Source organism: Neolamprologus brichardi, chromosome 1 (assembly GCF_056152115.1).
Source record: "Neolamprologus brichardi isolate AB-2024 chromosome 1, ASM5615211v1, whole genome shotgun sequence".
In the NCBI taxonomy this organism is placed as follows: domain Eukaryota; kingdom Metazoa; phylum Chordata; class Actinopteri; order Cichliformes; family Cichlidae; genus Neolamprologus; species Neolamprologus brichardi.
The window spans coordinates 4,907,944-4,930,570 of NC_142104.1; the positions used below are offsets into that span (position 1 = coordinate 4,907,944).

At 38.9% G+C, this 22,627-nt stretch overlaps 2 protein-coding genes across 2 annotated transcripts; both read left to right on the top strand.

The window, feature by feature from the left end:
* The first annotated feature begins 1,090 nt into the window (after positions 1–1,090).
* Positions 1,091–12,091, top strand: LOC102785241 (adhesion G protein-coupled receptor G3-like). The gene is made up of 12 exons (XM_087843853.1): positions 1,091–1,213; positions 1,522–1,576; positions 2,932–3,019; positions 3,160–3,288; positions 4,079–4,228; positions 4,316–4,370; positions 4,466–4,557; positions 6,491–6,609; positions 8,995–9,269; positions 9,802–9,904; positions 10,068–10,396; positions 10,484–12,091. The coding sequence occupies exons 1-12, from the start codon at positions 1,156–1,158 to the stop codon at positions 10,603–10,605; spliced, it is 1,575 nt and encodes a 524-aa protein (XP_087699979.1). The 5' UTR covers positions 1,091–1,155; the 3' UTR covers positions 10,606–12,091.
* A 407-nt stretch (positions 12,092–12,498) lies between these two features.
* slc7a6os (solute carrier family 7 member 6 opposite strand) lies at positions 12,499–22,083 on the top strand. The gene is made up of 5 exons (XM_006779697.3): positions 12,499–12,885; positions 15,549–15,878; positions 17,203–17,409; positions 18,027–18,159; positions 21,215–22,083. Exons 1-5 carry the CDS (start codon positions 12,697–12,699, stop codon positions 21,355–21,357), a joined length of 1,002 nt encoding a protein of 333 aa, XP_006779760.1. The 5' UTR covers positions 12,499–12,696; the 3' UTR covers positions 21,358–22,083.
* The last annotated feature ends 544 nt before the right edge of the window (positions 22,084–22,627 follow it).

The following is a 22,627-nucleotide window of genomic DNA, read 5'->3' on the forward strand; positions in this document are numbered from 1 at the left end:
GGAAATAAGCATAATAGATTAATTTTAAATGGTTTCTATCACTCAGTAATGAAACCTTATTTAACTGAGGCTTTTGTAATGGTACTGTCAGGCGTTGTGTGGAGGCGAGGAAGAAGGAACCCAAACACAGGACTCACAGGTAGGTGAAGACTGGTGAAGGTTTATTATAAGGAGTGGATGAACAGAGGGTGAATGGACACTGACTGGCTGGATCACTGAATGGCTGACTGAACTGAGAGAACACACGGGAAGGACAACATCACACGAACATCAACATTAATGACACGACAGTGAACGAGTAGAAACAGAAGACTTAAATACACAGACTGATGAGGATGATAATGAGAGACCGGTGAGTACACAGCTGAACATAATCTGGCTAATGACACGAGACGAGCTGACACAGGAAAAGCAGGAAGTGAGAACATGGAAGTGGCAAAATAAACTGAACATGAACAAAACTGAAAGCACTGGGTCAACGACCCAGGAACCCTGACAGGTACTGATGGCTGTAACTATCAGCATGGTTTGAAACAGGGTGCAACAGTACTCTGTGTTGGATTTGTTTACTTTGGAAATGTCTTTTATTTTTTTAAACTTATTTCCTAACTCTTTTTTTTCTTTAGGGTGGATTTTATGATTTCTGTCAGACTTGTTTTAACATTAATTTATTGAAGTTCTTTGCCCAAGTTATGATCTCATCAAGTTATCTTGTGTTTATGAATATTTCTTTATCTTTCTCTGGCTCTCTCTGTCAACCAAGAAGCACAGCATAGAAAGGATTAAGTCATACCATTAATTCAAATGATAAAGCCTTGATAAAACAACTGATAATTTTCCTTCATGTAACCATAGCAGCAGGGTCTCCAGCAGACAACTCTCAAACTGATTCACTGCCTGTGTGTACGGTGTGGTTATATACTGTCTGTGTAAATATTTCTATCATAACTCAGAGCAACAACTCACTACTTGAACTTTGTGATACCTCTGGAAAAAACATGAATCACCTCGTCCAATCAGGGGTCATCCCTGCCAAGAACATGTGATATATACAGATGTGAAACTCCCACTTTGTCTCAGCAAGCCTCAGCCAAGCAGAGCAACACCCTGTGGACCTCGTAGAGCATACCTGTGTTTGTGGCTGAGTGAGCCACGATGTGGATTACATTTTTTCTACTTACAATCTTCTGTTTTTCTATGTCCCAAGCTGTGGGTGAGTAAATTTACCATGTCATTCCTATGATGTTTAAAGTTGTGTGCTTGTGAGGGAAATACCAATCTGACTGTTAGTATCTCAAGGTTGTGGATTTTCTCAAACCACAAGAAAAGTAAAATCACTGACTAGCATCTCAGCTATCAGGTAGCAGGAACGCTGTTCCTAGAGTGTTGATCAAACAGCTGCTTCTCACTTGCCTCTGGAGTTAAATGTCACTTTGATGTTTTATCACCTTTCAGTCTTGTTTAAATGTATTAATGATGTAATTTTGATCCCTTCACTTCTGGTGTGTATCACTATGGCAGACTACTGTGAAAATGTTCTCCAGGAGTGCATAAAAAGGCCCTCTGCATGGACACGGTAATTCATTTTATTCTGTACATCTCACATTCCTGCTTTTGAAAGGTTATACCATCTTTCTCATGAATAAATAAACTTGCTGTTGATAAATGCTAGTTTAACATAATTGATACAACCTGAAGGAGAGATATGATCACTGTTTATGCATTCACTCCATATAACAGAAGTTTCTGCCTGTTAAAATGTTTTTATCTCTACATAGGCTGCTTTTCAGTGTTTTAACATGGTTTCATCATAAAAACATACTTAGTGTATAATCTTTTTAATGTATACTGTAATCTCAATCATCAAATGTGACACTGAGGGCTCCTGGCAAAGTGTCTGTGTATAAATAAATATTTATGACATGAAAGGACACTTTGTCACATTTTGAGATGCATTTGACACTCTGGAAGCATTGGACATTATTTTTAAATTACTGTCAGGGGTTTTCAAAGATCAGTGCTATAATGTGTCTAACTGGAAAGGGTGTTGGTTGCACTCCCCAAAGAGCCCGTTCTCACTCCCGAGGCGTAACACGCCGACGTTTTGTCACGTCCCGCGGCGTTCCTGAGGAACGCGAAAGGAGACCTTCGGCGTTCTTATGGTACGCGGCGGGTTATGCCTGAAATCCAGTGCAATGATGCTCCCGCGGTAATAGACGTTCCAGCCCTGTATTCCAGCCCTAAACCTAACCTTATCCCTAGCCCTAACCATAACCTTTTTCCTGACCTTAACCAAGACTTGAATTATGTTAAATAGCGTGTTTCTAAGCGATTTGAAGAAAAAGAGCGAACATGTGTAGATTGAGTCTATACGGTTCTCATTTTTCCTCATTTTTCCGAGGTCGTCATTTAGGAACGTGGTGGGTAGCCGAAAACGTAATATGTTGACGATTTGTCACCTAGCGTAAAATGTTACGCTTTGGGAGTGAGAACGTGTTGCCCCAAAATAAATGATACTTTTTAAAGCAAGTAAATATAATTATAATCAGGGTTTTCCCTGAATAAAAATTGACATATTGGTTTATTTTATTTTATTTTATTTTATTTTATTTTATTTTATTATTATTTTGCACTTTTCTTTTTTTGGCCAAAATATACTTTTGGGCTACAGTGTGGATTAATTAAGAATACTGAGCAATGCAGAACATATGGACTTTGGTTCAACTCAAGATCTTGCAGCTTAATTTTTAGTTTTATAAAGTATAACTGTGAACACATGAAATCAATAAACTCAAATCACACCATAGCAGACTGTGAAATAATTGTTTTTTCTTATTTATTAATTATTTCTATTAGTTTATTGTCTCTGTCTACAGTTATATCACTAATGCCCATTTGTATATCTGAACTATGTTAAATTTCTGTTGGTAGTTGTTATGAGGACAAAATTATGACCTGCAAGCCAAGAGGTCGCTTCATGTCAGGCATCAGACAACTCAAAGTAGACTCGCTTCAAGAGGTGAGGTCATTTGGAGCTGAAGTGCTTTTTGGAAGTGAAAAAATTACATTTTATCTGAATTGCTTTATTTTTGTATTAATGAACTCAATGAATAACAAAAACAGAATATTTAAAATTTTATTTTTGTGTATACTCTTCAGGTTGATGTGAGTCCTACACATGAACATAGGGTTCACATCCCATCATCAGCTCTCCAGAGAAGCAGAGGAAATGTGCCTGAGGTGGAGGTCCTGGTGGTGGCCTCTGTAATAAACAGCAGTCATTTTAAGGTCAGTGACTCCAGAAAGAGAATGTTAATGTCATTCACTGAAATGCTGATCTGTGGGGGTTGCAGGTTCAGTTTCACTGAAGACCACAGTAGGAAATGAGAAATACTGTCCTTTATATCATGTCAAATATGTTCGTCTGGTAGTATATTTAATCAAATCTTAAATTTCCATGTACATATACCCAGAAATCTCACCAGTTTTGTTTCACATTCCTGAAAATGACAAATCAGTTGTGTGGGAAGTTTCATAAACACGAGTAAAAACATGTTTGAGCATGTAGGTCAGCCTTCAGCCTCCCTTCTTCCCTCAAATTAGTGCACGTAAACTTGCCTTTACAGCTCAGTTACAGAAAACAGAAACATACTGGGCTGTATGTCTCTTGTAAATTTGGCAACTTCCATCTGTAACTCCATCTTGTCGTGCTGGTGTGTGGATTCAAACATCACAATCACAATGTAAATTATGTTCTTTAATATAATTATACAAACGTCTCCTGCTAAAAACAACCTCAGACTTCCATCTTTGCTTACATCTGCTTTCCTGTTTGATGTATTCTGCTTTTTCTAGCTTGTAAGCTTTCAGGTGGTTTTGAGTGCTAAGTCTGTTTAGGCTGTTTACTGCGTGGGTGTGTGTAGTTGTGTAAACCACATACTAACAAATGTGTTAGTATGTGGGCTGAATTTAAATTAGTGAAGGGCTAGATTTGGCCTGTGGGTCTTCATGTTAAGAGGAGAGTTTTTTGCAGTCAGTCTCATCCCAGCACTTTGTCCATGTGTCCCACACATTGCAGCTAAGTCCTCGTTCAAAAGGCAGGCAAATACAGTTTCACCGCAGAGAAGGCACTGTGTTTAAGGGCTCAGTCCTATCGGTGAAGGCAGGAACTCTTTCAGTGAAAAACCTCCAGCAACCCATCGAGTTAATCTTCAGACACGACAAAGAGGTAAGAAGACATCAAAATGGTTGCAACAGCATCTTACTTTGAAAATCTAACTTGTTTTCATAGTATTTCTATTCATTTTTTTCACAGGTGGAAAATGGGACTTGTGTATTTTGGGAGGAATCAGCGATGGGAAATGGAACAGGTATTATTACAGATGTCAACCTCCAGTATAGTCATTTCTAAATGTAAAGAAGATTTACATCTACTTAATGTATTTGTACTTATTTATTTTATTAGGTTATTGGAGCACTGAAGGCTGTGAAACCAGTAACACAGGACATGAATTTATTTGCAGCTGCAACCATCTGAGCTTCTTCGCTGTGCTTGTGGTAAAATGATAACCTCTTTCTACAGAATGTGATAAAACCTGCGCTTGTCTAATCAGTGTATAACAACTTTAGTTAGGAACAGCATATGAACTGAGTCTTTAAAGAGCTTGAAGGGTGATGTCTTCAACTTCAATGCAAGCAACAAATTTTAGTCACAAAGCCATTTTCTCTTGGAAGTTCCCACATATAATGAAGTGTTTCTAACAAATTCAATTCAATTCAATTTTATTTATATAGCGCCAAATCACAACAACAATCGCCTTATATTGTAGAGTAAAACCCAACAATCATATGACCCCCTATGAGCAAGCATTTTGGTGACAGTGGGAAGGAAAACTTTTAACAGGAAGAAACTTCTGGCTGAACCAGGCTCAGGGAGGGGCGGGGCCATCTGCTGTGACCGGTTGGGGTGAGAGAAGGAAGACAGGATAAAGACATGCCGTGGAAGAGAGCCAGAGATTAATAACAGATATGATTCAACACAGCGAGGTCTATTAACGCATAGTGAGTGGGAAAGGTGACTGGAAAGGAAAAACTCAATGCATCATGGGAATCCCCCGGCAGCCTACGTCTATTGCAGCATAACTAAGGGAGGATTCAGGGTCACCTGGTCCAGCCCTAACTATATGCTTTAGCAAAAAGGAAAGTTTGAAGCCTAATCTTAAAAGTAGAGATAGTGTCTGTCTCCCGAATCCAAACTGGAAGCTGGTTCCACAGAAGAGGGGCCTGAAAACTGAAGGCTCTGCCTCCCATTCTACTTTTAAATACTCGAGGAACAACAAGTAGGCCTGCAGTGTGAGAGCGAAGTGCTCTAATAGGGTGATATGGTACTACAAGGTCGTTAAGATAAGATGGGGCCTGATTATTTAAGACCTTGTATGTGAGGAGCAGGATTTTGAATTCAATTCTGGATTTAACAGGAAGCCAATGAAGGGAAGCCAAAACAGGAGAAATCTGCTCTCTCTTTCTAGTCCCTGTCAGTACTCTTGCTGCAGCATTTTGGATTAGCTGAAGGCTTTTCAGGGAGTTTTTAGGACTTCCTGATAATAATGAATTGCAGTAGTCCAGCCTGGAAGTAATAAACGCATGAACTAGTTTTTCAGCGTCACTCTGAGACTTTTTAGAGACTAATTTTAGAGATGTTGCGCAAATGGAAGAAAGCAGTCTTACATATTTGTTTAATATGTGCGTTGAAGGACATATCCTGGTCAAAAATGACTCCAAGGTTCCTCACAGTGTTACTGGAGGCCAAGGTAATGCCACCCAGAGTAAGAATCTGGTTAGATACCCTATGTCTAACAAAGTAAGAGATGCTTTTCAGATCTTAGCTAACCCATGCATTCAATTTTTAAATAACATTTGATTGAAGGAGTTTTAATTTAGCACTTCAATTAAAAAAACAAAAAAACAACTGAATTCAGTGATTTGCAAATCTTATGAATGCATGTGGAAAAATACCCTTAATTTGAATTTGTTGGCAGCAACAAATCTCAAAAAGGTTGGGACAGGGGCTATAAAAGGCTGGAGAAATAAAAAGACAGCTAGAATAACATTTTACCACTCGTTATATAAATTCCCAACAGATTTGTCTTGAATAAATTTCTGTCCACAAAAAAAGGCAGAAAATCAATAGTGGATACTCATGTTTTCCGGTGGAACCTACATGATTCTGTCATGGAAGTCACTGAATGGGCTGAGGAACAAATCTTTGTCTATAAAAACGGTTCACCATGCCATATGAGAACTTGAAGCAGGAGTGCAGCAGTCTTCTATGGGTCAAAACTAGAGTGAAAAAAGTGGAAAAGTTGTTATAAGAAGAGGTGGAGTGATTTTAAATTATAATACCGAAACTATTTGACCGAGGCCCGTGGATAGGCCTCCATTAAACATCTTAACATAGACTTCATTTCAACAGTGTCTTTTTATGTTCCAGAACCCACAATTATCAGTGAGTAAATCTCATTCGGAGACACTCAGCTACATCACTTACATTGGATCAGCACTCTCCGTTGTCTTCACATTCATCAGCTTGATCATCTATATTTGTCTACAGTGAGTACATATGTTTTACTTGAATGTCCTTTTAACTTCTGCCATATTTTGATATTTTCTCTATTACTACATTTTAAAGATGTGATGTGTTGATAAAGAAATATATTATTGTTGGCTTAGTTATAGAAAAACTTCTAAAGGTCAACAACTGACAGAAGTTATGTTGTGAAAGACTGGTTTATTGCATCAGTCAGACCAGTTTAAATGTACTGTGTCACATCTGGTGGGAAACAAACACTTGCACATAATCTTTCCTAAAGTGTGGCACCACACAGTCGTTGGTCGAAAACTGTTCACAGTTGACTGTTCCTCAGTCAAGTGTGAACAGTCCTGAAGCCCTCTGCATGTTTGCAGACAAAATTGGAATTTTTTTCTGAAGCTGAAGTCTATCAGTTACATATGCATATACTAACAGTTACATATGCATATACTAACAATTACACATGCATATACTAACATTTTAGTATTAATACATGTTGGATTATTGAAAGCTGGCAGGTAGTCATAAATCACACGAGGAGTAAGCAGGATGAGCAACATTTTAAATATCAAAACATATCAGAGGAACAGCTCAGGTTGAGCAGTTTGGAAACAAAGCTAAAGTGGAAAGTTTGAGATGGTCTGGGAATGTGCAGAGGAGAGATAGTAGCTATACAGGACTGAGGGGGAGGTTTTTGGATGTCACATGCAGTGTTGGTGGTACAGAGGAGGATGCTAGGGATAGGGTGAAAAATTAAAACGATTTCCCCTAAAGCACTGGTTCCCAAACTTTTTTTGCTAGGCCCCCTTTGTTTTATAAGAATCCCACTGTAACTTTACTGTATAAAGAGCTAACATCTCCAAAATTTCAGTAATTATAAGAAGAAGACAAGAGCTGGGTATCGTGAACGATTTGTAATCATTTGGATTCAGATTCGATTTGATTAAATTTTGCCTCAGACAGTCAGAAATATTATAATTCTGATCATTTATCAGTACTGACACTTGTGAGACTTCATCAGAGGTGTGAGCATCACAGCAGATACCTTTGTGTCAAAGTAACTGAGGATTAAATACAGATGGGTCAAGCGTTCTTGAAAATACACTGAGCGAGAGAGCTGTGCAGGAAGTGTGATTTTATCGTAGTGGACACAAAACAGTGAAAGTAAGAGGGAAGTAATGATGATGTTTATCAAATGTGAAGTGTAAATGGTAAATGGTAAATGGACTGATTCTTATATAGCGCTTTTCTACTCTCTCGGAGCACTCAAAGCGCTCTATACAACATGCAATGTAATTTTGATCTTTTGCTGCTGTTTCAGTGAATTTAGGTCAGAGAGTGACAAAACCTGCAGCGTCAGAAGCTGTGAGGTGTCAGCTTTCAGCACCGACAGCGTGCCCGTGTACGTGCCGTCAGGTGAGAAAGCCGACGTCTCACAGATTCTGATGCGTCGGGTCCGCGCTTTGTGTTCACATCTTTGTGTGGAATCCTTCTTCCTGCTATCATTTACTATTTTAGCTGTTTGGTGGTTGTTGATGTAGTTTTGTGAGTTTTAACCCGAGATCCTGGCATTTCTGGCTCGATTCAGGATTAAATAAATGATTGGAAAATCGAGTTTTGAAACCCACCCCTACTTGGCACCACTGTTGTACAGGTGAAGCCAATTGCAAGATATGCTTCATCGCATTTTCTAGTCTTTGGCTTAGAAGTTGGTTCGGAAGCATATTTGGCGATGCTTCATCTTCTGCTTTGTGTTTGTGTGGGAGCTCCGTCAAAAAACCTGTCCACAGCAGTGTCCAAGGCTTCTTTTTTTAGTCATACCCCACCCCCGTCCGCCAATGGCTTTGCACCCTCCACTTTGGGAACCACTGCCATAAAGGAAGTAGCTGGAAGAAGAAACAGAAAAAGGAGCACTGGATCCTCTGACACTTATCTCCTTGGATTAAAGGCAGTTAGGATGCAAAGATAATCATTATTTTACATAAAACCTATACATTAATAAAAAGGGGTTATAGTCTTCAAATAAATGAATATAGTAGCAAATTATGAAGAAATATCAATATATGGGTCATACTCTAAATTGCTACATTTATTTATTTAAATTTACTTCATTTATCTCTAATATTACTTTGAAAGGGTTTAGTTCTTTCTTCCTTCAGCTTCATCATCTTCTTCCCATTTTTGGCAGTCTTGGTTCCCGTACTCTTGGTTACTTATAGAACAGGATACATTATCTGGCATATTTAGTCTGACAATAATTATGGGAAACCACAAGCTTCTCAGTTTCCTCTGTGTGGAGTTACTATTGTTAGTGTTATCAAAATCGAGGGTTCAAAGCGAAAGGTTTAAAAAAGGCCAAATTTCTTCCATTGTTTAAAGAATTGTAATGCTGTTTCTCTCTTTAGTCGTCGGCGTCCTGAGAAGACGACCAGTCTGCACATGCAGCTAACAGGAGCAATGCTCTGCCTCCACCTCAGCTTCCTGCTGTCCTGTTTCTCATCATGGCTGCTGAATGAGGACAGCCCAGTTTGTCTGGTTCTGGGTCTGATTTTACACTGGTCTCTGCTGGCCACCTTCAGCTGGACTGCTCTGGAGGGGTTCCATCTCTACCTTCTACTGAGCCGGGTTTTTAACATCACGTTCAGGAAATATCTTCTCAAACTCAGCTTAGTTGGATGGGGTGAGTAAAGTAAGGTTAAAACACAATTTTGTCAGATGCTGTCAAACAGGCCAAATGGAAATGGATAGTGTAGGTTTGTTGTTGTTGTTTGATACTACAAAGTTGAGAAAACATCATAAATTTGGTGATTAAAATCCAGGTAAATGGCTGAATGAGATTGGTTTGTCCGTATGGTATGTATACAGTATTTTTTCCATTTTCTACAACTTTTTTTTACTACAAATACTTCAATGATTTGCTGAGAGTTTCCAATAATACTATATGAAATTGTAGCATGTGCACAAATGTCGAGTGATTAAAATGAGCATGGCAAAAAAAAAAGTCCAGCAATCAGTGTCATAATAAAGCCTCAAGGATGGATAATCTTTCATTTTTCATGTTGAGCAACTTCTTTTTCAATAGAAAGACTGCAGAGAAGTCATGTTTGCTAACATTTGCACTTCAAGCTGTAGCACATACATTTTTTTTTATTTTATCTTTGTATATGCATTTAATGCTTCACTTGAAAATCATTCTATTTTTACTTCTTTAGGCTTCCCGACACTAGTCGCAGTGATTTGTGCGATTTCAGGTGTTTATGGTAAATACACCCTGCACATGCGGGACGCCAAACTCTCCAATACAACAGCACACATGTAAGTATCGTCAGTAGGATTTTTATGCATGCAGTGACCCATGAGATTTGATTTCTTAAGACCAAAAAATCATACTTTGATGTTAACATTGGTGACATTTATATGCTGCCTCCAAAATGTTTTATATTTATTTAATACATATTTATTTTTCAATAATGAGCAGATGCTGGATGAACAGCGAGTTCCCGAAGAAGCACCTTATAACCAGTTTCATCACTACAGTGGCCTTTCCTTCCTTGGTGGTGCTGTTTAATGCCTGTGTTATGGGACTAGTTGTGTTTAAGCTCTGGGGGATAAGAAGGGGTAGTGGAGGCTTTGGAAGCAACACTGGCTGGAAAAAGACAAACAAAAACAAAGGCTGGAATTTATGGAAGGACTCTGTTAAAGTGCTGGGCCTCAGCCTTGTGCTGGGGTTACCTTGGGGGTTAACCAGCATCACATATGTTTCACTCCCTGGTATCTATGTATTCACAATATTCAACTCCTTTCAAGGTTAGTATGTGACTAATTCTCGTATAAAGTATGCACTGGATTTTGATCATTTGTGAGAAAAGTTGCATTTTTTTTCTCTCTTATCAGGTGTCTTCATGTTCCTGTGGTCTTTGGCTTTGACCAGGAAGCCTCAATCGAACAATAACTCATCAACGGACACCTCTCAGAAAAAGCTGACCACCAGTTTAAATAACAGCCAAGACAAGTGAATTATCCTGACTTACAAACCCAATTCCAAAAATGTTGACATGGTGTGTAAAAGGTAACTGAAATCAGAATGCAAACAAATGAAACAATTAAAACCTCATATTTTATTCACAGCAGAACATGGAAAATATATCTAGTTTTTAAATCTGATAAAAATGTACCATTCTAAGAAAACTCCCAGCTTGAATTAGACGCCAGGAGAACATCTGAAAAAAGTTTGGACTGGGCCATATTTGCCATTGTGTAGGATCCTTTCTTCTTTTATTAGAGAGGAAGCTACAGTCTCTATCACTGCAATATACAAGGTATAAATATGCAATCATTTACAGTATAAAGTGTCTTGAGGTGACTGTTCTTGTGATTTGGCACTATATGAATAAAATTGAATTTAACTGAATTTTAGGACACAGAGACCAGCTGCTGGATTGGCTGTGCCAAATGTTTTTAATTTGTGAAAGGTCTGGACTGCAGACTGGGTAGTTCAACACCTCCACTCTCCTATTCCTATTATGCTGTTGTAAAACGTGCCTCTGTCCATTCTAAATTAGCTTTGGCGGAGAGCAGCAGGCAGTCCTCTCCGTCTACTACATTTTTTTATTCAAATAACTTTTAAATATTTTTATATTATCTATGTTCCACTGTGAATAAAATATGGCTTTATGAGATTTGGAAACCGTTGCATTCAGTTTTTAGTTGCATTTTACACAGCATTTTCTAACATTTTACCAGTGACATTCATATATGGTAATGAAGACTCATTTTATTTGTTGATGTTTTTTCTCTTCTTTCTTATTTTGGAATCAAATACAAATATGATTTTTGTTAGCATATTCAACAATTAACTTAATTAAAAAAGCAGTTACTGTGAAGATCATCCATATTCTTTATACTGTATTATAGGTATAGGTCAGGTAATGTATCTGTCCTACAAACTTAACCTATATACTACAGAATGTTATTAGTTATTGTTACTGTTATTGGCTAGACATGGTAGATATTTATCTTCATAAAGCAGGTGACTTCACTGCAGACTAATCAGTTCAGTTATGTACTCTGTGGTATTTTAATATTTCTGCATTGTTTCATCAAGTATACACTCACTAAAATGCTTGTTATGTTGGCTGACTCACTGTAGGGGTGATTCAAGTTGTAATAAAGAGACAGACAATAACAGCTGGAGTAAATAACGGATAGGTTGTTTTTGACACTGCCCCCTGGTGACAGTAAACGCCTGCAACATGTTGACAAAGGTCTGCATGACTGTTATCATTGTAGGAAATGCGAAAAGTAATAATCTATATTATTTTGCATAACCATTGTTTTACTTTGGGCAGCTGAAGTCTATTTTGTGGACAAAATTGTTGCACTATTAGGCTATATAAGCAAGATTATGAAATTTCACTAGTAAAAGGTCTTTGTAAAACAGTTATGATCAAATGTTATATTATGTGTAATATTATGTATAATACAATTTTTGTAATAAAATAAGTACAGTTTAGAAAATTAAAAAATATATATCAACACTGATCATTTTATTATTATTTTATTAACTGATTAAACAATAGATTGGACTATTTTTGATAACTATGTTTGAAAGCATTTTTAACTTTGGCAAAACGTTTGAGAACCACTTGCGACTCTTTTGTCCGGAGATAAAACACTGTAGAACTTTGCAGCTCCATCATCACAAAAACAAAAAAACAAAACAAAAAAATTATGTATTTGAAAAAACAAAACACAGCAATCACAATGACGTAATGTCTAAAAAAAATAGCAGAAGTCACAAAGTCAGCTTTTAATTGGACAACGTTAACAGGAAGTGCTTTTACTTTGAAGTTTTAAGAAGTAAAATGTTTAATGTTTTATTGAGATTGTGGATTACAGTGATACATTGGAAACTCGTGACAGCAGTTTAGTTAATTTAACTATATAGTAATACGAGGGAATGTATCAAGTAAACTACATTATTATAAATTATTATAGTTTTACGAGTTTCTTCGCATTCGTAGTCACCGGAAATAAAAAAGGATTGCGATCTCTCGCGTTTCCTTTCTTTCCAACTGCCAGACACACTAAAGAGAGACGGAGACAACATGGATCCAAATACTACGATTCTCCGAGTGAAAAGAAAAAGGGGAACCGACCCTGCAGATGCTTTGCTGCTGGCATGCAAACGTATCCGTCCCGAAACGTCCCAGAGCTCAGGCGAAACGGTACCTGAGCCCAACGAAGCCGAAGTGGAAAACTCTGTCTTCAAACTCGTGGCGACCGTAGCAACACAGGTGAGGGGCCCAATGCTATCGCCAGAGCAGCGGTCAGTGGAAGGGGTAGCTTTTGAAAAATAGTGGTGGTAGTTATCATGATAGTTGAAACCACTCAGAAGAGCTGAGTGGGTGATAGCGAGCTGAATGAAGCTGCTGAGAGCGTCACTTACTGTCCGGAACAACGCGCCTTTGTGCTTATTGTTGTTAGCAATCATGCTAGCTGCTAGCCCTAGCTACCCCACAAACTGTTGTTAGCTTGTTTTTTTTTTTTTGACGTAATTTGGGCCTTGAAAACGAAGTGACAATCAAAATTCAAGCTGTGGTATGACTAACGTTTGAAGTAAATTAAATATTTACATGCGCAATTCAATAGACGAAATAAGACCCATTACGTAAGCTAATTAGATTAGCTGTAAACACTGCTTTATACAGTTGTAGCACTGCATTTGTTTGTGTAATGTGTACACCGACCACTATGGTTTTCTTTGTGGGATTCGGTAAAACGGACAGATGGCTAATGCATCTTTTTCCACTTCAGTACATTTTGAGAATGCTTCCTAGTGAGTGATGGGCGCAATGACTGAAAAATTGATATCACAATATTGATTCTGGTGAGCTTTTATAAAGGGTTTTTTGTACTCAGTCTTGTGTCAGAAGTAAGCAGTCTTAAACAGGGGCGATTCTAGGATCCGAGCTTTGGGGGTGCTGAGCACCCAGAGAGCTGCCCATCCAGGCAAGGTAAACTTTACTCATCATAATGAGACGTCTTCCCTGTCTCTGTCAGTCCCTGCATCCTTAAATGTCTCCAGTTGTCCCGAGTTCCCTCTGACTGTCTCCTTGGTGCATTTAAACCCCTGTTCCTCCCTGTCCTCATCGTCTGCTGACTTCATCTCTGTTATCAGTCATCATAATTTTACCCTCTCTGTGCAAGTCTGCAAATTTCTTTATTAAATCATAAGATTCTTAAATTCATCAAGTCTCTCTGTGCCTGGTTCCTCGTCACAAAACATGACATCACTGTTTTGTACATTTTAACACAATTTAATCCCCACATTTGTGAAAGAAAAGCAAAACACTTTTTGACAAGTCTGTAACAAAACCATCAAGTCTGATAAAGGTTATTTAAATGCTGCAAAAGAAGAATGGATTGGAATTTTTAAAAAAAACCATATCCTAACCTTAATTACTGCGGGAGAATAATGAATGATGCTCATAATTATGCTCATAGTGAGTATGCAGTACAGAGAGGCTGCCTCTCTGTACTGCATCCAGTCAGTTAGCTAGTTAGTAACTTGGATTCAATATCGGCACATGCACATATGACAAAATAACCAGTTTCTCTCATTGCATTTCAAACAGGACAGTGGTAACAACAGCAGGCTAGATAATGTTAAGTTTTAGATTTTAAATAGGTTATATAAATTTCAATGGGAGCAACGGGACGGTCAAATATCACTGATTTTACTACAGAGCAGGACGGATTGTAGGGTAGCAAACATCGTCGGAAAAGACATTTTCAACACCTCAGGTTACCTGGTGTAATGTTTTTCAGCTAAAAAGAAACATGGTCTGACTCCTACCTAACTATATAAAGAGTAACTGAAGGTTAAATGCAGCTAATATGTCCTGTTTTAAGCCAGGCACTTCTCCTTCCGCTCCGCTGCGTCTCAGCCACTATCGCTCTGGCAGCAACGGCGCTGCAGAGCAGGGGAGAGCCGAGCTGGAACAAACCATTTTGGGAGGGGGGAGGGGTTATCTAAACGTTTGCTGTTAAAATGTTCCATCTCAATTAAGTACTGTATGCTTTTTATATTTTTAATAGTGTGTCACAGAAACAACAAATATTGTCAAAAAAAAGTAAGAAATCTTTGGGGGTGCTTTGATTCATTTTGGGGGTGCTGAAGCACCCCCAAAAATGGGCTAAAATCGCCCCTGGTCTTAAAGTTTTTAATGTCATTAGGAAGTGAAATGTGTATGAATAAAACCACAGCCAAAATGAGGAATGCACCACTCCTAGGCTCTGATGACAAAGTTAACTATTTGGGAGGCGGATAATGAGTCTCTCCTTAACAGGCTTTTCTGTCTTTTCTGCATTTTTAGGTGCGTGTAATGTCTTTTTATTTTTTTTTAACAGTAGGTTTTTCCTGGTGATAACTATGCTTTGGGAGGTGACCAAGCAAATAACCATAATTGAGTCACATACAGTTAAGGCAAAGAGTCTTTGTTACCTTACATATTTCTCTGGATTTTCCTTTTATTTCTTGCCATTTGATGAACACAGTCCTGTTGATTGTCATTTTTGTGCTAGACCAAATTGTCTTTTGAGGGCACCAAACATTTCTATGCGCAGGGAAAATTCTGGTCATTGTGTTTTCAACATCTGAATCTTGCATCTTTGCACATGTCCTATTGCTACTGTTCTTTTAGTTTGTTTTGTAAATAGGTAATTGTTAGTGGTTTTTTTTATTGTCTGTTGTTACAAATTGGTTGTTTCCCCATTGTAGAAAATTGGATGAGGGGTTTTTAATTGTTGGATTTCGATAATATTTGCATCAAATTAGTGGAACCGCGAGTAAGATGAGTGTGCAGTTCCGGCAGCTTCTATGAGTTGGGAATTAAAAGGGAAATCCATATTTATGTTAAAGCCTCGTGGGTTGTTATCTTTGTCATCCCATCACCAGGAAGCTCCCGTTCAGACGCAGGTTCGACAGGCTTTGGCTCGGCCTCGCACGGCGCATGCACTGCGTCCGTCTGCTGCCAGCTCACAGCGGATACTTGGTGATTTACGCAGCACAAAATGGAGTACTCGGAGAGAGGAACGCTACAGAATACTCTCAAGCCACCGTGCTGGTCTGTCAGCCCCAGCAGAGCAGCAGACACCACAGATGGGTGCTTCTGAGTGTGTAGAGGAAACGGGGAAAGAGACGGACAAATGCTGGGGACTAGGTGAAATCCAGGTGGTGGATCTGATCCATGAGGATGGAGAGGACCAGGATAAACCTTCAGGCAAGGTAAGTTGATAGTTGGAGATTCTGGGTTTTGTTTGCAGCAGTTGTCCTAGTGCTGTTTGGCAAGCATACTCATGAACAGCCCAATCATCAGTTATTATAATCAATTTAGGGTCCTGAGATGTTGCACCTTTTTCACTTAGTGGAGGCTAAATTACAGAAACAGTCAGTTAAAAAAAATAAATACCATGCTGCCCTCAGACTGTTAAAAAAAAACATAAATGGTTGTCCTCATAGGGCTGCTTGATTGTATTTGGGATTATTTAACACAGGTTATCATCTTACCACAATTTACCAGGCATTTGGCTTTTACTGAACACAATTGTGCAGTTTAACAAGTGCTTTTCAGAAGGCAGATGCTACAAATATCAATATAATTCAGTTGCTGAGAGTCATCCAGTCTTAGCTCAACCACATGGCTGGCACAGTCATCAACTGTTAATGACGGTATTAACATTGATCGGTCTCACAGATCCAATCTTCTGATTTCTCATTGTGCCAGCACATTTCCTGTTCTGTTAAGTAAGGATTTTCCTGGTAATTCATTTACTATAGTCATTAGAAATTAGAGAGGAAAAAAAACATTAACTGGTCAAAAAGTAAGAAATTGTTCAGCAAACAGGCAGAATTGTTAAACAAATAGTGCGTGTTTATTTAAAAACCTTTTGGAAGTGCATTCTTCCCCAATCGAATCACATTGATCTCTGGTCTTGCAATTTTGGATTGGAAGTGTGGCTAGTGTTAGCAGGGCTAGCAGGAGCAGCAGCCATCTTTCCTTGGAGTTTAAAAACCATGCACGAACAACACTGCATTACTCCAGTTGAGCTTTCACAGCTGACAAATAGACAGGGAGGGAGAGAAAGAGACACACACACACTGCAGGCCTAGCTAGTTCTAGACTGTGACATAACATCTCAGAACAGTTAAATAGTGTTGCACGTGTATAATTAGCTTAATTATGCCAACCAGCCAGGTCAGCTGTGTTAAGTGTCTGATCGAAGAGTCACGTTCATTTCTCTTTTTAAGAAGCGTTCAGGCTCGAGCGTTTCAGTCGTGTGCTTCAGCTGTAGGAAACACTTACTTTAGTGAGAAATCTGGAGTTACTGCAGCCACTGGTATTACACTGCCTACCAGCAAACACATGAAGCTCACAACTTGCCTCTTCCTAACAGTATGTGTTTTGATAGTTACCGGTAAACAGCTGTGAGATTTTTTTTTTTTTTAATATTGATGTAAATGTCATTTAATTTGCTATTAGGCCCAACTAGACTGACTATCAGCTCATTCATTTGTTCCATTTCTAATCACTTGCTTTATTTTTCTAAAGATACTGTCCTCAGAACCAGATGAGATTCTCTGTAACAACACCAAGATGCTGCGGGAGCGTCTGAGCATATCTGGAGATAGACTGGGGGAAGAGCACCGAGAGCAGGACGATGGCTACGTCTATGATCTTTACTACCAGGAAACGGTCACACCAGGGTGGATCCAGGACATCCTGTCTGTCAGGGCCTATGCTGATGAGGGAGAACTGGTGTGTGTGGATGGATGGACGGGCAGATGAATGAGTGCTGAAATTGGAGTGAGTGAATGGGTGGAGTGGTCCAAATTTTATATTTGGAAAAATAAATGATGGTCAGGTGGTAAACAGGTGGCCTTTAAAGCAGAAATATTATTTGATATTTACAGGGGAGTATTCTGTCATTGCTACAAAATGATCGCTTGTTTGTAAACAAGCATCACTACTTTGTAATGGTGCCTGGGGAATGTAGAAACATTTTGTTGCATTACTGCCACCTTCTGGTGGTGGTAGTTCATTACAGTTTGGCACTAGTTAAAAATAATCTCAAAAGGGTGGAAGAGGGGTTAAGATGAGAAAAATGTTGGGGTTTTTTGTAACTTAACTGATGACTTTTAAATGGTGTTTATTTTAAAGCATTGAAAGTAAAAAATTTAAGCAAGAAGATTGTTTAGTTTTCTAGCCCTGGATGTTTGGAGAAGTAATTTGCCAAAGTATACCGTTAGGGTTTCTTCTTATCAGTGATGACTCAAAATCTCACTGGTAATTTTTAATATCAAACCACAACACTGACTTAATCATTTATATAAAAGAAAAAGCTTTTCTGATAAATGTGGTGTTTTTAATCTCAGGTTCCTGACCTTGTGGTTCATGAAGAGGAAGTGTATGAAGATGAGGATGATGAGAACGAGGAAGGCAACTGGAGGAATGACTACCCTGATGAGGAGAGCGATACAGACAGTGACAGAGAGGAGCGCTATGGTGGTATGTATTTAGAAACATGTCAGTTATTCAGTGCTGCAGTCTCTACTTGGAACTCCTGTTAATTTAAACAAATGTCTCCCATTTTAACTTTTACTATGATGGCAAGATGCCAAAAGTTATTTAGTCAAACCAGGTTAGTGTGATATTCTAGTCATTTTCACTCATAGACAGTATCCTAAGGTCTTAGTTATACTTTTGATTGTCTAGACTTCTGCATTACGAAACTTAGTGTGCATAACTTGAGAATTGGTTCTCTACAAGAACTCATTCCAAGTCGTTCAATTCCTTCCTTCCTTTCCTTGCCAATCAATTGCACTTGCACTACATTTAGCTGATTTCAGTTGTTGTGCCAGAGGAGGAAAATGGTGGCGCAGTCTACAGAGTGGATATAGACAATACTTTTATTCTTATTGTAAAAGAGGATGAGAGATCGATGGCGAAGTGCAAACTGCAGCCAGGACAGAAACAACTGCTAGTATGCTGCTAACAGAACTTCGGCTCTTTGCAAGCTTCTGCACAGACATCACGTTTATGCTAAGCTAAGAACCCGGAGTGATATTAAAGATGAGTGAAATTCAACCCCAGCCCAGCTACTAGACTCGACTTCAAAGGGTAAAAAACAGATGAGCAGTCAGGCTGCAGTGTCCGTTTCTACCTGTTCATGTTTCTAAAGTAGAATCACTGTGGCGATCCATTTGAATGTCTGTGTGCTGGTTTTCATCTTTTGCTTTTCGTTGTCAGTTTTGCATTCATACCGAAATACCAAGAGAAAGCTCATATGCGTATCCTCATTAAAATACAGATTTGTGTTGGTGTGTGGGACTGTAGCCTGTATGTTTGTATTGTTACATTGATATTTATGAGAGTGCATTTCAGTTCATTTTAAGGAGAAATGCCAAAGTAATAGAGGTGGGAATCACCATACATCCCACGATACGATATTATCACAATACTTAACGCACGATACGATATTATTGCAATTTTTTAAAATATTTTGCGATATTCAGATTCTGTACATAAAGGTAAACTTTATCAATATTCATTTTCTCTAATATCAAAGTCTCACACTCAGTCTTTCTCTCATTTCAGTTTGATTGTTGACAAACTGAACGGTTTGTATTACAGTCTAGTCCAACTTAACTGAACGCAACCATCTGGTACAATTATAGCTATTCTGAACTATGCAGTTTATGAAAACTATGCAGCCCCTTCAGCAACTGAAGAATTTGAAAGTAAATTAAAACAAAATATAATTTTACATTAAATTAAAAAAGTTTTAAACTTAATTAAAATAAAACATGTCTTAAATTAAAATAAGTAAACTGTCATGTTTATTGCTGCCAAAAAAAAAAGTTAAACACATTTGGACAGTGAAGGAATGTCAGGATTCTTGCTCAGAAAAAGGATCAACATGCTCTGAAGTCAGAGCACAAAAACCTTTTTTGTAACAAAATATCGATTTCTGCTGTCCCTGTATCCATACATTATTAGCAAACAAAATATCACCATACTACATAGTATCGATTTTTCCCCCATCCCTACAAAGTAATGTAACAAGTAGTGTATCGTGTTGCTTTCTCCTGAGTGTAATTAGATTAAATTAAATTAAATTTAAAAAAAATTCCCCTAGGGATCAATAAAGTATTCGGATTCTGATTCTAATTAAGGAAACTACTGCATTACTTTTAAGAAAAGTGTTCTGCTTAAAACTGTATGTAGGACATGGATGGAGCCACCACGTCACTCACTGGTTTTTGTGGTCTTTCAGACCAGGAAGTTAACATATATGGGTGAGACGGTTCAGTGCTGAGGTTTGTAGATTGCATCTATAAACTCGCTAGACAGACACAGATACGTGCTAGTTGTTGCGAAGCAATGGACTGATGAAACACTTACTAAAACCAGAATGTCTGTGAAGGTTCTCAGTCATCCAGGTCATCGTAGTCAAAGGAGCTTGCAAAGAAAAGCGTCTGGACTTCTTTAAGTTACTTGAAGACGTTTCACCTCTCATCCGAGAGGCTTCTTCAGTTCTAAGGTCAAATGGTGGAGAGTCCCAGATATAACCCTAGTGGGAGTGTCCCCCCACAGAGGGACAAAAGGACCCCCTGATGATCCTCTAATCGCCTGAGCCAAGGTGTGGAACTGGGTGTGGGTCCCAATCAGCCAGAGTTTCGGGTGAGTTCATTGTGAAACCTGGCCCCACCTTATCATGCAAATTCCTGAGGTCAGATGGCCCAGGATGTGAGTGGGCGTTAAGGCGTCTGGGAAGGGATCTCAAAACTGGATTATAGATGGCAGAGAGTTGGTGTCGTAAACCACCGCCTCTGTTCAAAGATGGTCGCTCACAGTGGACATAGATGGCTTCTTTCACTCCTCTTTCAAACCATCTGTCCTCTCTGTCCAAAATGTGAACATTGGCATCCTCGAAAGAGTGTCCTTTATCCTTAAGATGCAGATGGACAGCTGAATCTTGTCCTGTGGAGGTCGCTCTTCTGTGTTGTGCCATGCGCTTGTGAAGTGGCTGTTTGGTCTCTCCAATGTAGAGGTCTGGGCATTCCTCGCTGCACTGTACGGCATACACCACATTGTTAAGTCTGTGTTTTGGCGTTTTGTCTTTCGGGTGAACCAGTTTTTGTCTGAGTGTGTTGCTGGGTCTGAAGTACACCAGGATGTCATGCTTGGAGAAAACCCTCCTGAGTTTCTCTGATACACCGGCTACATAGGGGATGACAATGTTGTTGCGCCTGTCCTTCTTATCCTCCCTCGCTGGTGTCTGATCATCCGAGAAGCCTCTCGGATGAGAGGTGAAACGTCTTCAAGTAACTTAACGAAGTCCAGACGCTTTTCTTTGCAAGCTCCTTTGACTACTAAAACCAGAGTACAAATTTCGCAATATTTACGAACTTCAAATGGCAGTTCAGTGAAGTTCAGTTCACTAAGCTGTTGTTTCTTGCTCTCTGTGTGTTTGCTTCATTTTTCAGCCTCAGTGTCACTTGGTGCAAACAGGTGTTGAATGGTGTTTATTTGCTAACCATTACATTTGCCTTCTGTGCAGGTTACTGGGAGGAGGAACACTCCTACAGCAGGAGGAGCTGGCAGCGCTACCAGAGGGAAGTGACGCACGAGCTGGGCTGCCGTGGTGACGACGACAACGGCGATGATGACGACGACGATGGAGACAAATATGATTCCGATTGATCTGCTCTTCACCCCACTTGTAGTGGATCTTTCCAGTTACCTTTCCACAAGTAACCCCTTACTCTGTGCAACATCTGTGTAGCAGAGACCGAAAAGGTTATAAAGAAAGAAATCACTTTTCACAGTGTAGCAGTTTATGTGTAGCACTCAACAAATGGACAACCTTTCTGGAAAACACCGGGAAACAATACCTTGGTTAAAAACGTGCCAAAAGTATTTTGTCACAGTTATGAAGTTCAGTGGCCACTAACTGATCAGATCATTTTCCTACACAGATGGTGATGGAGTAGGTGAGTTATTTGCAGAAGGGTCCCGTGTGTCCTTTTTATGTTTTTGGTTTTTTTAAAACTGTGGTGGAGTGAATTCATGTGTGGATGTTTGTTCAAAGTGGACGTGTGTTAGAAAATGTTGCACATTAGTGTGGTATGCCTCGTATGCTTTGTGCTCTTATCCTTCTGTTAGTGAGACGTCTCTGGCCGCGCGTGGTTGCAGTTTAGGGTGTTTGCATTTTGTGCATGGTAGTGCGTGAACGTATAACTGTGTTAGATTTTTTTGCATAATGTGAAAGCGTGGTGCATCAATTCTGTTGTGGGTGTGCGAGTTTGGTTCAGAAAATCTCCTCTGGAGTTTAAATTGTTTCTCTTGGATGCTTGTTCTGTTAAGGTTTTTGTAAATATGTAGATGTGTATAAAAAGAAAGCTTTGAAAATAAACATGAAACATCTCAGTGTCAGTTTGTCCTGCATTCTAAAGAGGTTAAAATGTATTACTATGCAATATCATTGGTTTGTAAAACACGTATAAATATCTTTTAATTTTATAAATGTCGTTTGAGTTCAAAGGCTTAAGGGATTAATGTCAGGTTCTTTATTTATTATTTGTTCAACCTGGTTAAGTCACCATGATAACTTCTGCTCAACCTATAGCCAGTTAAGAGCAGAGACCTGTACTGTGAAGCAGGATTTGGGCTTATCCAGGGCCCCGTACTATGAAGGGTGTTCAGCATACCCGGGTTATCATTCCACTATCTGGATTCAGCGATCGGGACACATGGTCACACGAAGTAAGTTATCACCTCATAAAGTTATTTCCTGGATGTTCACGTGAAAGGGGGCGGTGTTAACAGAATTTAAAAAGATAGTGCCACCTATTCCAGGAATGTTATCAAATGGTGATTAAAAATCTATAAAGATATTAATGTTTAATTGTTTCCTGCCAAAAGGGTGGAAAATCAATGAATTGGTGACTAGTAACGGCGACTATGGGACTAA

Bases quoted from the DNA above. Each gene is read 5' to 3' on its own strand.
- slc7a6os (XM_006779697.3), top strand. From the start codon at position 12,697: ATGGATCCAAATACTACGATTCTCCGAGTGAAAAGAAAAAGGGGAACC. The intron at 15,879-17,202 runs GTAAGTTGATAG...ATTTTTCTAAAG, and splicing joins AGGATAAACCTTCAGGCAAG to ATACTGTCCTCAGAACCAGA. The intron at 17,410-18,026 runs GTGTGTGTGGAT...TTTTAATCTCAG, and splicing joins ATGCTGATGAGGGAGAACTG to GTTCCTGACCTTGTGGTTCA.
- LOC102785241 (XM_087843853.1), top strand. From the start codon at position 1,156: ATGTGGATTACATTTTTTCTACTTACAATCTTCTGTTTTTCTATGTCC. The intron at 1,214-1,521 runs GTGAGTAAATTT...TCACTATGGCAG, and splicing joins TTCTATGTCCCAAGCTGTGG to ACTACTGTGAAAATGTTCTC. The intron at 9,270-9,801 runs GTGAGTAAAGTA...TTACTTCTTTAG, and splicing joins ACTCAGCTTAGTTGGATGGG to GCTTCCCGACACTAGTCGCA.